This window comes from Barbatula barbatula, assembly GCF_947034865.1.
Source record: "Barbatula barbatula genome assembly, chromosome: 8".
Lineage (NCBI taxonomy): Eukaryota > Metazoa > Chordata > Actinopteri > Cypriniformes > Nemacheilidae > Barbatula > Barbatula barbatula.
In genome coordinates, this window is record NC_136771.1 from 20,641,825 (window position 1) to 20,654,617 (window position 12,793).

At 37.9% G+C, this 12,793-nt stretch overlaps 1 protein-coding gene across 1 annotated transcript; it reads right to left on the reverse strand.

The window, feature by feature from the left end:
- Window positions 1–1,728: 1,728 nt before the first annotated feature.
- Window positions 1,729–12,617, reverse strand: pi4k2b (phosphatidylinositol 4-kinase type 2 beta). Its single transcript, XM_079462589.1, has 11 exons — window positions 12,588–12,617; window positions 12,108–12,466; window positions 8,280–8,431; window positions 8,003–8,203; window positions 7,187–7,318; window positions 6,919–7,072; window positions 6,075–6,139; window positions 5,688–5,787; window positions 4,850–4,983; window positions 3,727–3,786; window positions 1,729–2,584 (listed from the first exon to the last, which is right to left on the reverse strand). The coding sequence occupies exons 2-11, from the start codon at window positions 12,439–12,441 to the stop codon at window positions 2,411–2,413; spliced, it is 1,506 nt and encodes a 501-aa protein (XP_079318715.1). The 5' UTR covers window positions 12,442–12,466; window positions 12,588–12,617; the 3' UTR covers window positions 1,729–2,410.
- Window positions 12,618–12,793: the final 176 nt, after the last annotated feature.

Here is a 12,793-nt window from a genome sequence, read left to right on the forward strand (position 1 = left end):
CCCAGAACTCTTCAAAATGTCAAATTTTGTGTTTAACAAATATATATATATATACAGTATATATGGAAAAAAAATGTCCTACTCTGGAAATGGATTTTGTCACAGAACTTGATGTCTTTTTTTTACCTAGAGGCAACGAGTTCTTAACTTTTCAGACTTGCTATGACATGGACAAGACGCAGTGGACAAACAAACGAAGGATGTGCTCATTTCGTTTCTCCCTCTGACTGTGAGCTCTTTTGTAGCTGAGCACTGCCACCTCGCGGCCAATGTGACAACTTCCTCTGGAAAGATCGTAATCGGGTAGGTTCAACGTCCTTGTTACGTCCTTACTTAGTCTAGGGGTTAAGAAAGGTAAGAAAGGCGTGTGGATGGAGAGAATGGCTGGCTGAGGTCTCCAGGTTCCAAGGCATCACACAACTCTCTCTCTCAAGATTCAAGATTAAAAAAAATCTCTCTCTCTCTCTCTCTCTCCTTATCTCTCTCTCTCTCTCTCCTTCTCTCTTCTTCTCTCTCTCTCTCTCTCTCTCCTTCTCTCTCTCTCTCTCTCCTTCTTTCTCTATCCTTCTCTCTCCTTCTCTCTCCTTCTCTCTCTCTCTCTCTCTCTCTCTCTCTCTCTCTCTCTCTCTCCTTCTCTCTCTCTCTCTCTCTCTCTCTCTCTCTCTCTCTCTCTCTCTCTCTCTCTCTCTCCCTCTCCTTCTCTCTCTCTCTCTCTCTCTCTCTCTCTCTCCGCTGGTAATCACAGGTTAAGCAACCTCCTCGTTGCTGCAATAGATGTCAGGTGCCACTGCTGAACCTGTTGCTCAGACTGTGCGAGAAGTAACACAGCACAACTGGGAAACAAAACACTTTGCCCACATGCATCATTAAAGAAAACCGTTTTAAACACCTTCACACTTTTTTATATAATATATTTATATATAAATCCCGAATCGATGGACGTAACAGTGTCAAGTTTATATATAAACAAAACGCCTACGTAGTGTCTGCTTATTTCCTTCTTTGTATTACTTTGCTGTATATACATAACAAGCTGAACAAAAACGAACCGGCAACAAACAAAAAGAAACGTTAAAACTACCCTAGCTTAGGGTGGCTTTAGTTTATCTGCATGAAGCACTTTGGTTATAAACCAGGCATTGCTTGCATTGAATAAACAGCAAATGAGAATACGAAGCTAAAATTCATCCTGGGTCAAATAAATCGAAGTAAAGATCTGACCACAGGCCGTGCTTAAGAAAGCGCTGTGGCGTAAATTACTTCAAGTGTCCACGCGGTGGCAGCATAATAACAGACCGAAAGGATACGTACGTACATGTAGTCCGTGATGACGACCTCGGTCTTAACAATGTCTATTAAATCAGTTTTATAGACGGTAATAATTTGCCAGTTCTAAACTCATTCCATGACTTTCGGGGGGCAAACGCAATATAGATGACCTGAAACTGCCGACACCTCATTTATCTTAAGATTTGTTATGGAGTCATTTTCTTAAGGTGAATCAATTACTGAACCAGAAAATTGGAAAAACAGTAAGTCCATAATCAATTTAAATCAATTGTACAAAATGTCTATTGAGACACATTACAAAAACGTGCATCACTGATTTAAACAAATTTACCCCATGAATATTAAACTGTACTAAAGTGAAAAATAGTCTGAAGTATAAGCATTTTCTTACAAATTCAATGGCTGCAATGTGAACCATAACCACGGTTCCTGCCAACACAGAAAACATCAATACATAAGTGAAATACAACAATCTTACCAATTTCAAAGCTTTATTTTTATTCACTTTATTTTAAACATACACCTCTACTCAAACATCCGCTCGTGAGAAAACAACAAGTTGCATACACAGGTTGTGTGAAAAAAAAAACATTTGGAATTTATACTTTTAAGAGGGGCTACAAAAGCACCCGAATTGAACGATGTATATTTGTACTGTTACAGCATTCTGTTCATAGTAATACATTCATCATATTAAATAACAAGGTCACCAATATTCCTTGGTGACGAAACGTTCTCAGAAGTGTAAAATGTAAACTTGCAGGTTACATTCAAGCAATTATTTTCCAGTTTAAATTCATGTAAATGAATCGTCCTTTATTTATAATATCTATATCTATTTATGCTTATAAAATAATTGGCAGTTAAGAAAGGCCATAACCACACAAAACCTCTCGATGAACAATACATTCCCTTTTGACATTCCGACTTTGTGCAGCCTGACAGCCAAAGCGAGTTGATGAGAATTCTGGGAAAAGGCTATGGAGGGGGAAAAGGCCTCAGATACTCCACAACAGACCTCTGCACTGCCTTTAAAAGTCTTCATCAGAAAGTCTTCCTGCCAGTGTGTCTATAAAACATCCTTCTGCCCACATCTCACATTTTTCTCATTTGAACCTTTTTACCAAGAGGTGAAGAAAGGTCTCTTGCAGTGAAAGGTCTGGGTGAAAGCATTGCCCAGCTGAACCACACGACCTTGGGCTCCCCCATGACTCCTTTCCACTACAACACGAGGCATCTGGACTAACTGGATGGGGCTCTTCCCGTCCTTCAAAGCCTGGGTCAGATTCAGGATCTAACCAACAGAAACAGGCGTATGTGTCATTGACGAATAAGGTCAAGGTGAGAAATTTAATCTCAAGTAGTGTAATGGTCAGGTAAGTCAACGCAATACTTTCCTTGCATGTTAAAAACATACAAGCAGTGTTAAAAAATTGAAAGTGTTATAGTTTATTGATATCGAATCAAAACTTGGCCTAAAAATTATTGGGGGAAAAAGGAAAATAAACAAAGTCCATAAATGGACACTTTGGAAAAATTACCATTATGTTACAGTTATATATATATCAAAAATTGCAATTATGATAAACTAAAATGAAAACTATACTTATTCAAATTAATTAAACTTATATAGCAACATAAAACATATAAACAAATACATAATGAAATGACAAAAACATAATAAAATGGCTAAATATTTAACTAAAATTAACATTAAATCTGTAAGAAAAAGCCAATTTAAAATATTAACTAAATAAATGAACTTCAAAACTGTAATAACTCTGCATTCAAGTGTGCAAAAGATATTTTAAAAGTAAATGGCATACATTTCAGAAAATCTGAGAAATAATACACAAAGTCACGTCTGTCCGAAATAACACTTTATAAAAAACTATGAATACTGTCAGCATGTATGTTTTGAGCATTGTTAAGTTTGGAATGGTTACAGACAATACATATTTCCAGATCTAACAAGCTACAAGCACCTCGTGCATAAATCGATTAAGTAGCAGGAACCATTAACACACTCTGTCAACACAATCGGTCTCTAGCTCAAACAACTCTGAAGGTCACAGTATCAACAGCAAATACACTGTGACAACACCGGATTAAATACAGTCTGTGCGGCATTAATACTGCTGCTACATTAATAGAGTTTTCTCCCAAAGAGACACAGACTTTGACCGATAATGCCAGAGGACGAGATATCTTACTTGGCACTGTAAAATTTCTGGTCTAAATCCGGCTCTGCGTTTCGGCAGCGATAGGCTGAAAATAGCAGCCTGGCTGGGTGTATTAATCTAAGCTAACTGTGAATGTTTCATAGTGATAAAGCTTCAGAATTTAGTGTGAAAGGGAAAAAAAACATAGAGAAGCTATTTCTGTAGCACACAAAGTAAGCAGAAGATAAAGTCATCTCTGATTATATAGACATACCTGGCCTCTCATAACGGACATCTGTTTCTCAAACATGGCTTTGTCAAAACCTTTATCGGTCTGAAAGAAAACAAGTGTTATTAACATGACATTTATTTATGTTGGACAATATCTCTATCTGTGTATCAATGGTAACTATTTAAAGTATGTACAGCCACAGAAAAAATTAAGAGACCATTTCAATTTTCATTTAATCAGCATGTATAGATGTATTGTGGCCATTCCAGTCCAACAAACCTCAGAAGTGACAAAGTCATTCAACAGCAATGTGAAAGACTGACAGCATGACGAGACACATGAAAACTGTGATTAAAATCCAGGTTATCACATAAAAAATATATTTGAACTTTTCCTAAATACATGTACAAATATTACTGTAATACTGCAAAGAAAAACAAGTTTAGTAATATTAGAGGTCTAAAAAAATACATATTCCGTGTTATTTGAACCTGTGATCTCCCGTTTTCATTTTCAGCAAATAAATGCAAATAGAATGTTCTTATTCAGAAGACTTATTGTTTGTAGTTCTGAACACAGTCCTAAACACACATAAATAGTAAATTCAGAAAAGAATGAATACACATTTTTAATGGTCTAGTAATTTTTTCCGCGGCTATACATTTTCGTCTGTCCAGCATATCTTGCACTGCAAACTAATGAGGAAGGTTATTAAGCGACCACATAATATTATCTAACATGTTATTAAAATGGATCAGGTTGTTAAACCTAAATTGGTTGTTGAACCAACTAGTTGTCAGTGTGGTCTTGTTCATTTAATATAATTAGCAATGGTACTAAAAGAAAACAAATTCGGAGGTTTTTTTAACATTCTCAGTGAGAAGTCTATGAATTTCCTCTTTAAAGAACCATCGCTAATGAAGCACAACTTCTCAAACAAATTTCAACAAGAATTGAAAATGTGACCCTGTCTGTAAAAAACCCAGCCAAATTTACAAAAATCATCCTACATAGTGTAGGGAACATAGATATAACCTTGACATCTTTAATATTGACGGTGTAAGATCATGCCAAAATAAAAGGTTCTGCCAAATTACAATTGCACAGGTAAAAATCGACTTCTTGCATGCCGATTAACAGTAAATCACAGGTTGAGATCCCTCACCTTGAACATCTCATAAAGGTCCTCACAGAGGTCCTGTACAAAGTTCATGTCGGAGATACGCGAGAGCACCAGGTCTCTGGTCTCTTGGGAAAAGGACACTTTGGCCTGCGGCAACCAAGCCCAGTGGAACGGATCTGTGCACGCACAGAGAAAAATCACACTAATACAACCATCATGAAGGTGCAAGACTGCTCACATTATCAATTAAATGATTCATCTAAAATAACATTATTTACAGCATTAAATGGACAGTTTGCCAAAATGAAAATTCTGTCATGAATTACTCAAACAGAACAAAAAAATGATACAGGTTTGGATCAACCTGAGTTTAACTCAAAGAAAGATATTTGGAAAATGTAAGCAATAACCAAGGTGGTCAATGGGGCCCCAAGAATGGGTTGCTTTACTAAATTCCTCAAAATATCTCATTTTGCGTTCAACAGAATAAAAATATACAATAATAATTTCTTCCATGGTAGTCAATAATGCCCCAGAAATCTCAGTTGCTAACATACTTCCAAATATCTTTCTTTGTGTTTAACCAAACAATGAAATTTATACAGATTTTGGCGACTTTAGAGACTTGAGGGCGAGTAATTCATGACAGAATTTTCATCAATCTACGTATTTTAAGTATTGTACAGTGCTGCTAAATCTGTGAATTAAGCAACAGAAAAAAAAGTGGTCAAATATGTAACTGGTCCTGTAAATCTAGTAGTACTGTACGTTACATCAGCAATTCAAACATCATGCTTTCAATCACTAGTGAACACATACTAATTAAAATAAATTATATATTTGGATTAAAACATAAATTAAGAAAAGCAAAAATTCTTACACGCTCTCCACTCATCGGGGTGTTTAAAAGGGAAGGCCAAACCATTATCTATAGCTGCTATCTTAATGGCGGAGTCTTTTGAGTCCGTCCAATCGGATTCCTAAAGACAGACAAAACTGAAACTCAGCCTTTATTCAAGACTGGAAAACAATGCAATTACGTCAACATCAAAAACCCAGAAGCAATTAAATCGAGTAATACTGCGAATGGAACCAGCTCAATCCTGAGTCTTATGTTTGACGTATGATCCATAAAGTGATTTCCCATGTACGTGGGAGGAACAGTTTGGATGCCATTACATCAGACCCGCGCTTCTCAGTCGCAGCCTTTCGCTTTGAACTTCCCATCACTGTAAACAGAGCAAACTATAAATATCTCGCAGCTCACCTTCTCTGCCAATTCACCATCGCCCGGCTTCTCGTACTTGATCAACCAGTTATCGCTTCCTCTGTCTGAAGAAGACAAAAGATCAGATTTCGTATTCAAAGCCACGTATAACAATATGCATAAATGCCACATTTGTGTTTGCGACATTAACATAAATAAATGAGGTGAGGCAACACATGAAAACAATGAAAAGTGACATTTGCTCAACAAAAACATTACTCGACAGAAAACAGAACGGTTACCTCCAAATACCATTAAATAATGCACATCCATAAATACATGAGAAAATCGATATTTACATTCACTAGAGGAGATGAGAGTGATGGTTGTCTGGGTAAAAACTTAAATTAAATCATATTTGTATTATGTTTATTGTGTTAGTTGGCTGTATTGTTTATGTTATTATGGCTCAGATCAAAAACAACTGCAGTTTGATTGATATTAATTGAACAGCACAATAAAAAGAACATGATTTAAAGGGATTGTTCACCAAAAATGAAAAACATGTCTTCATTTACTCGCCCTCAAGTTGATCCAAACCTGTGTGAATTTTATTGCTCTGCTGTTCACGAAGAAAGATATTCGGAAGAATGTTTGTAACCAAACAGATCATAGACTTCCATAGTAGGGAAATAAAACTACTATGGTAGTCAATGGTGCCCCAGAATGGTTCAGTTTCTCACATTCTTCAAAATCTCTTTATTTGTGTTCAACAGAACAAAGATTTAATACAGTTTTGGAACAACTTGAGGGTGATAAAATGACAGAATTAACATTTTTGGGTGAACTGTCCCTTTAAGAAAACGTAACTTTTACTATGAGAAACAACATCATGGTTTCATACCAGTGTTTCTGATGACGTAATCTAGTACCACGAGTCTCTCAAACTGGGACTGAAGCCGTTTCCTCATGTTCTCTGGTAGAGGCTCCGCCTCGAACTTCCTCAGCCAATAGTCTGCTTCGTGGTAGCCCTCCACAAACAACTGAAATGAGCCCATCTGCACAACAGAGAATCAGCCAGTGAGGCATTTTAAAAATCCAAAACTAAAAAGCATTGAAATAGTTTATATCAGTGGTTCAAACAAAGAGGTTATTATGAGGTAAAGCTTCACCTTTGGAGGAAGACCGACTCTGTGAAACCGACGACCCACTTTGGGGACTTTCTCCAGTGCATATTTTTTACCACGGGATTTGGCACGGTCAATCGCACTATAGTGAAAAGTCTCGCTGGCCAAAAAAACAACCTGGAAGGGAAAGATAAGTGAGAATTCATTCAAAAACTTCACTTACAAATGCTTGATTTTAAGAGACGTGTGAACTATTTGAAGTCACTATATGTTTTTGTTCATTATAAATTATGTATTCACGCGGGTCATGATTTATTGTTTCATGCGCCCTCATATACTCCCCTCTTCACTTCATGATGTATCAAATATTAGCCTAAAATTTTTAAACTTAACCTAAACGAAATTAAAGTGTTGCCTCGTCTATAAACTGAAATTTTAAGAGTTTAAGGCACAAAAATTATAATAAACACTTAAATAAAATAAAAGTCAATTAATCGTATGTAGCAACATAAAATCATTAAAGGGATATCACAATACAGAACAAATAAAATTTTTTATGACAAAAGCATCGAACAAAAAAAGCTAAAAATTTAACTAAAATTAACAAAACCTTAAAAACAGCAATAAAAGCTAATTTAATAAAACGTTAAACAATAATAACTCTTGTCCATTGGCCTGGTTTCCAACGATCCAATTAATTCCACAAAAATGAAATTCCAACCAACCTTTTTCCTCATTTTAAAAGCCGTTTCACTCAGATATACATCACGACGCGGAAGAAATAACCACTGTAATGTTCATTTCTTGCTGAATTTAAACCACTATAATGCCAGTTGTGGCTTTTATAACGCCCCTCCTTACCTTTGTTTTGGGTACAATTCCCAAGCCCAGTTTTTGGTCCACGAGCGAGGCAGCCGCCTCAGAGAGGTAGCCCTGGTTAGGGATGAGGCAACCGCGGCCAAAACAGCACGGGCAGCACACTTTATGGAAGTATTTGGTCCATTTAGGGTTTAAGTGACCATAAGGCTCCTCTGATTTTGGCTTGAACACACCAATGGTTTTCTGAAAGAAACATTGAGGCATTTATCATCCATCTATCCATATCTCTATAACCTTCGTTGTATCTCACACCACACACCCCCTTTGGATCCTTCACGAAGTAGCTTCCGCTGGATCCTTGCGAGATACGTTCTGGAAAGACGCCACTTTCGATTGCCTGCTCCGCCCTTTGAATAATCTCTCCAAACTCGGGGTCCTCTGGGAAATGGTTGAATTCTCCACTGCTATTACCTGTAAGTACAAACATATCAAAAAATTATTTCAATCGCACTACGCAGGAATTTATTGGACTTGCGAATATGCAAATGTATGTGTAAAATGTGTCAAAAGTCCTCTCGTCTAAAAAGGCCACAGTGCAGCACAGCAAATGTTCTGAGGACTAGTTTTTTTTTAATAATTTCCATCACGTGGCGAAAAAACAGCTCAAGGGCAATTTCCTTGATAAAAATTAAACATACTCTTAGACATTAGACCTTCAAAGCTCAAATCACTTGAGTGCGATTCTGTCAAACACGATTTGCTGTTTGAAAACCGGCCTATAAAAATGTCGCCTGCCTGTTCTGAATGTTCAAACATATACAAATTAAGAGCGCTGGGCATTTTTGATCATGGTGTGCAAAATATAACAAAAAACTAAAAAAACATGGCTAAGATAAAAGGTTTCATATCAAGGCACAAGACAAGCAAACAACGTTTCAGTTTCTTGACATGGGTTCTGATAAATATTTAGCTTATTTTTTCAAATTGTGCAACGGAAAAACACTCAGTGAGTGGGAAATCCAGCGAAGTCGCCTCAATATGAGAAAGAACAATGAAAAGATTATTCTTGTTCCTTAAAAAGATAAGTTTACCTTTTTTACCAATCATTTACTCAACCACTGTCATTCCAAACCTGTATGACTTCCTTCTGCAAAACAAAAGATATCTGGAACAATTTTGTGAACCAAACATAAAAGGGCGCCCATTGACTTTCACCATTTGGACACAAAACCACAGATAATGTATTATTTTGTCTTTCACATATAAAGGTTTTGAACACCATGAGGGTGAATAAATGACCGGACTTCAATTTGGGAGTAAATATACCTTTTTATTATATCCATAAGGTCCCCTTATTAGCCGTAGATGTGTTCATGTTTGGAGCCAAGTTCAAACAACCTTTACAAACTTTTTGTTGTATTAGGACTGAATTTTGTGTTATACAGTTATAGTTTGAAGTTATTGAAGTTATACATCTCATGATATGGTCAATGGCGAATATCTAATGTGTTGCTTTACATGCATTAGAGTTTTACAAAAAAAGGGAAACATGAACAAACCCACACACACACTCATGTGAGCATTAGATCATACGATGCAGTCACCATCCCAACTCGAGAAACATGGTCTACTTCTTATTAAAACCGAGCACTACATGCACAACGTTCAAACTTTCCCTGTCTTTAACCCTGGGTTGTTCACATGAGGGTTTTGATTTCCATGGAAGACCAAAAATATTGACATTTATCCTTAAAATCTACTATCCAGGGGTGCACAGTTATATAAACAGAATGCACATACAGCAGTTCAAAAAACGCAACAAACTGGCCCACGCAGGCCCTAAAAGGTACAACACATGCACACTTAGATGATGCTCTCTGGATGAATGTGAGAGTCCATTAGACACAGTGAGACGCCTCTCTGATGGCCATTAAACATTTAGCAGAGGGCAAGTGCACTTTCCCCTCTCTCAGCAGGGATCAACTTTAAGGATGTTTTGCTGCCTGCATCGCCCATTCAGGTATGTTGCTCAGATTTGTACTTGCTCTGACAATATCTTCAATGACCCCAAGGTAAAAAAAAATGCTTTTTATTTTTAGCTACGTGATTTTTGTAAAACACATATGATGATGAAATGATGCCACTAGAAGAGTTGACGCCTGTCAACTTACGTTTTTATCTTTCAAGGACTTGCAATCTGGAAGGTGCTAGGATGTAGCTAGATACGTGTTCTGTCAGTCAATAACGTTACGCAATATTAACATGCCTGATTCTAAACACAATAATCATCTTGACCACTTGTATTTTCAGTCGCTGTTGTTAAATTAGTGCGAGGGCAAAATGGAAGTTGTGATACAGTGCTTTGCGAAAAGGCGAAAGTTGAATGACGTCATTGTGAAAAATTCAGCACGTCCCACCCACAGATGACTCGCAAATGAAAGTGTACACCGTTTCCAAACACTTGTCACTTAATGTTTGGGCATATAAATACGAATTAACACTTTGTCACTAAATGCACGTGGGTTGTTACTTAGACTGAACTTTGCGCTGCGTGAAACAAAAATAAATAAATCAAGTAATATAACCAAAGTCAACGCATCCAGCAAGCATGGCACAGACTTTCGGAACTTGTCTTTCTCTGCAGTGAAAGCAAGAATGCGCGTCAGGAAGACTAAGAGAAAGTACGTGCAGGAAAACAGGGAAAGGGACTGTTTGACTATAGTAAAATGCTTTATTACATTACTCCTTTACATGCTGTAAATACAGTAACTTTATCGGTAGTTCTTTGGTATTGAACGTGATGTATTCCCGTTAGTCCCCACATGCACACGCTTTTGACTTTAGGCAAGACGTGACAATTCTGATTGGACCATGTTAATTCTTAGTCAAGGACACCCCTGATATTGTTACATCCCTCGTCAATATTTCTTTGTTCTAATGAACACAGATAAAGATATTTGCAAGAATGCTTATAAACAAACACTGCATTTCAAAAATACCCCCTGTGACTCTCATAGTAGGAAAATGAATTGTGTTAAACACAAAAGACGACATTTGGAAGAATGTAGGACAGCAAACAATTCTGGGGCACTTTTGACTACCATTGCATTTTGTCCATTCTTCCAAATATCTTTCTCTGCGTTCATCAGAACTAAGAAATGTTTACAGCTTTGGAACGAGTCGAAGGCGAGTAACCAATGAGAGAATATTCGTGTTTGGGTGAAGTATCCCTTTAACTAAATGTAAAAATTGAAGTCTTTGTTAAACAGCAACTATTTGCGCTCAGACTTATCCACACACTTTGAGCCTTGCGTGACTGCATTGCCTAATAATAATAATAATCACGTGTCTACAATGTCATCTGGAGTGATGACACATTCCAGATTAAGAAACAGCAAAGAGCTCTGTAGACATCTCAGCAGCTGCTCTGATGTCACCTGCACTTGGGTTCAAAGTGCATGTAAACTGACCTGTGTAAACGGTACCGTGATCTTCTTTTCTTACCGCTCGGAGATAAACCGGCTTGATTTGTAGAATATTTAATATTCTTCAACATGAATAACTTGTTAGGGAGGAGACAAAACCAAACCGGTTTCTTTCTAATGAAGTCTTTTGAAAGTGCCTCAAGGCGCATTAGCTGATGTTTTTGAAACAGCTCTGTACAGATTCAGAACACGTGTGGTTGCTATGGAAACTAACGCAGCCGGGTCTCTTGCGAGTTCTTTACCAATCAGAATTCAGATTATGCACAAAACGACGCAAACTGTGTGCCATTAGAGGGGCGTGGCTACATTTAACTAAAAGGCGTGGTCATGTGTTTAATTAGTGGTATTTTGGCTATTTACGTGTACGAATTATGTGGAACCGGAAGTGTATGTATATAAATATATAACCATATCAAAATATATTACACTTAGGCCCGGTTTCATAGACGAGCTCAAAATCGAGACGGGTCAAAATACACTTTAGTCCGGGACTAGTATTATCACATTTAAAGCAATACAACCAGGATAACGAACTATGCTATGCAAGTAAACCTAAAAGGCAGTTGTTGCTGTCGTAAGAATGTAATGAAAAATAATCTTAAAACTCCTGTTGGTCTGACAAAACGATGACGAGATTCATATCCGGCGAACACGCATCTCACCTGGAGACGCTAGGTTGTCAGACGATGAGCTGTGCCTGTTCCTCCGCGTCCTCTTCTCTCTGCCCGCTCGAGGTGACAGATTTCCGGCAGGTCCTGGTAAAAGAAGCGCTTCTTCTCCGGAACCGTCCGCTTCTAGCTCCGTCAGCACGCTTTCCGTCGAGTCCGAGATTCGGACAGCTGCTCCGGGGTTCTGCGACAGTCCCAGTAAAGGCGAGGGCCGGGTCTTTTCAAACAACACCGCGGGCACATCGGACGGGTGAAAGTTCGTCTCCGGTGTTAAATCTCCACCGCCTTTCTCCGGCTCGCCGTCGGTTGGATCGCACTCTGTCATCATCGTTAACGCGAATTAAATCCGTCTCCTAGTCGACAAATTCAAACAATTCTAATATGTCATATAAAACTCGCGACATAGCTGTGCGTATTTCTTTAGGAGCTTTATGCTCTCGATTGCTTCACGTCCACATCATCCGTCACTCTTACCGACTTCCTCCTATGCTCACGCATGCGCACTTTTTACCGCTGGCCGACAGGTTTCTTAAAGGCACAGTGACCATGACCCCGCCCCAAAACCCCTTTAGCCACCCACTTAATACGTTTTTCTGTTTGGTTTGGTGCCATGTGTCTAATATAAACTCAAATGCATGATTTACTAAACGTTTCTTCTCGTTTAGCCCGTACATATTCAA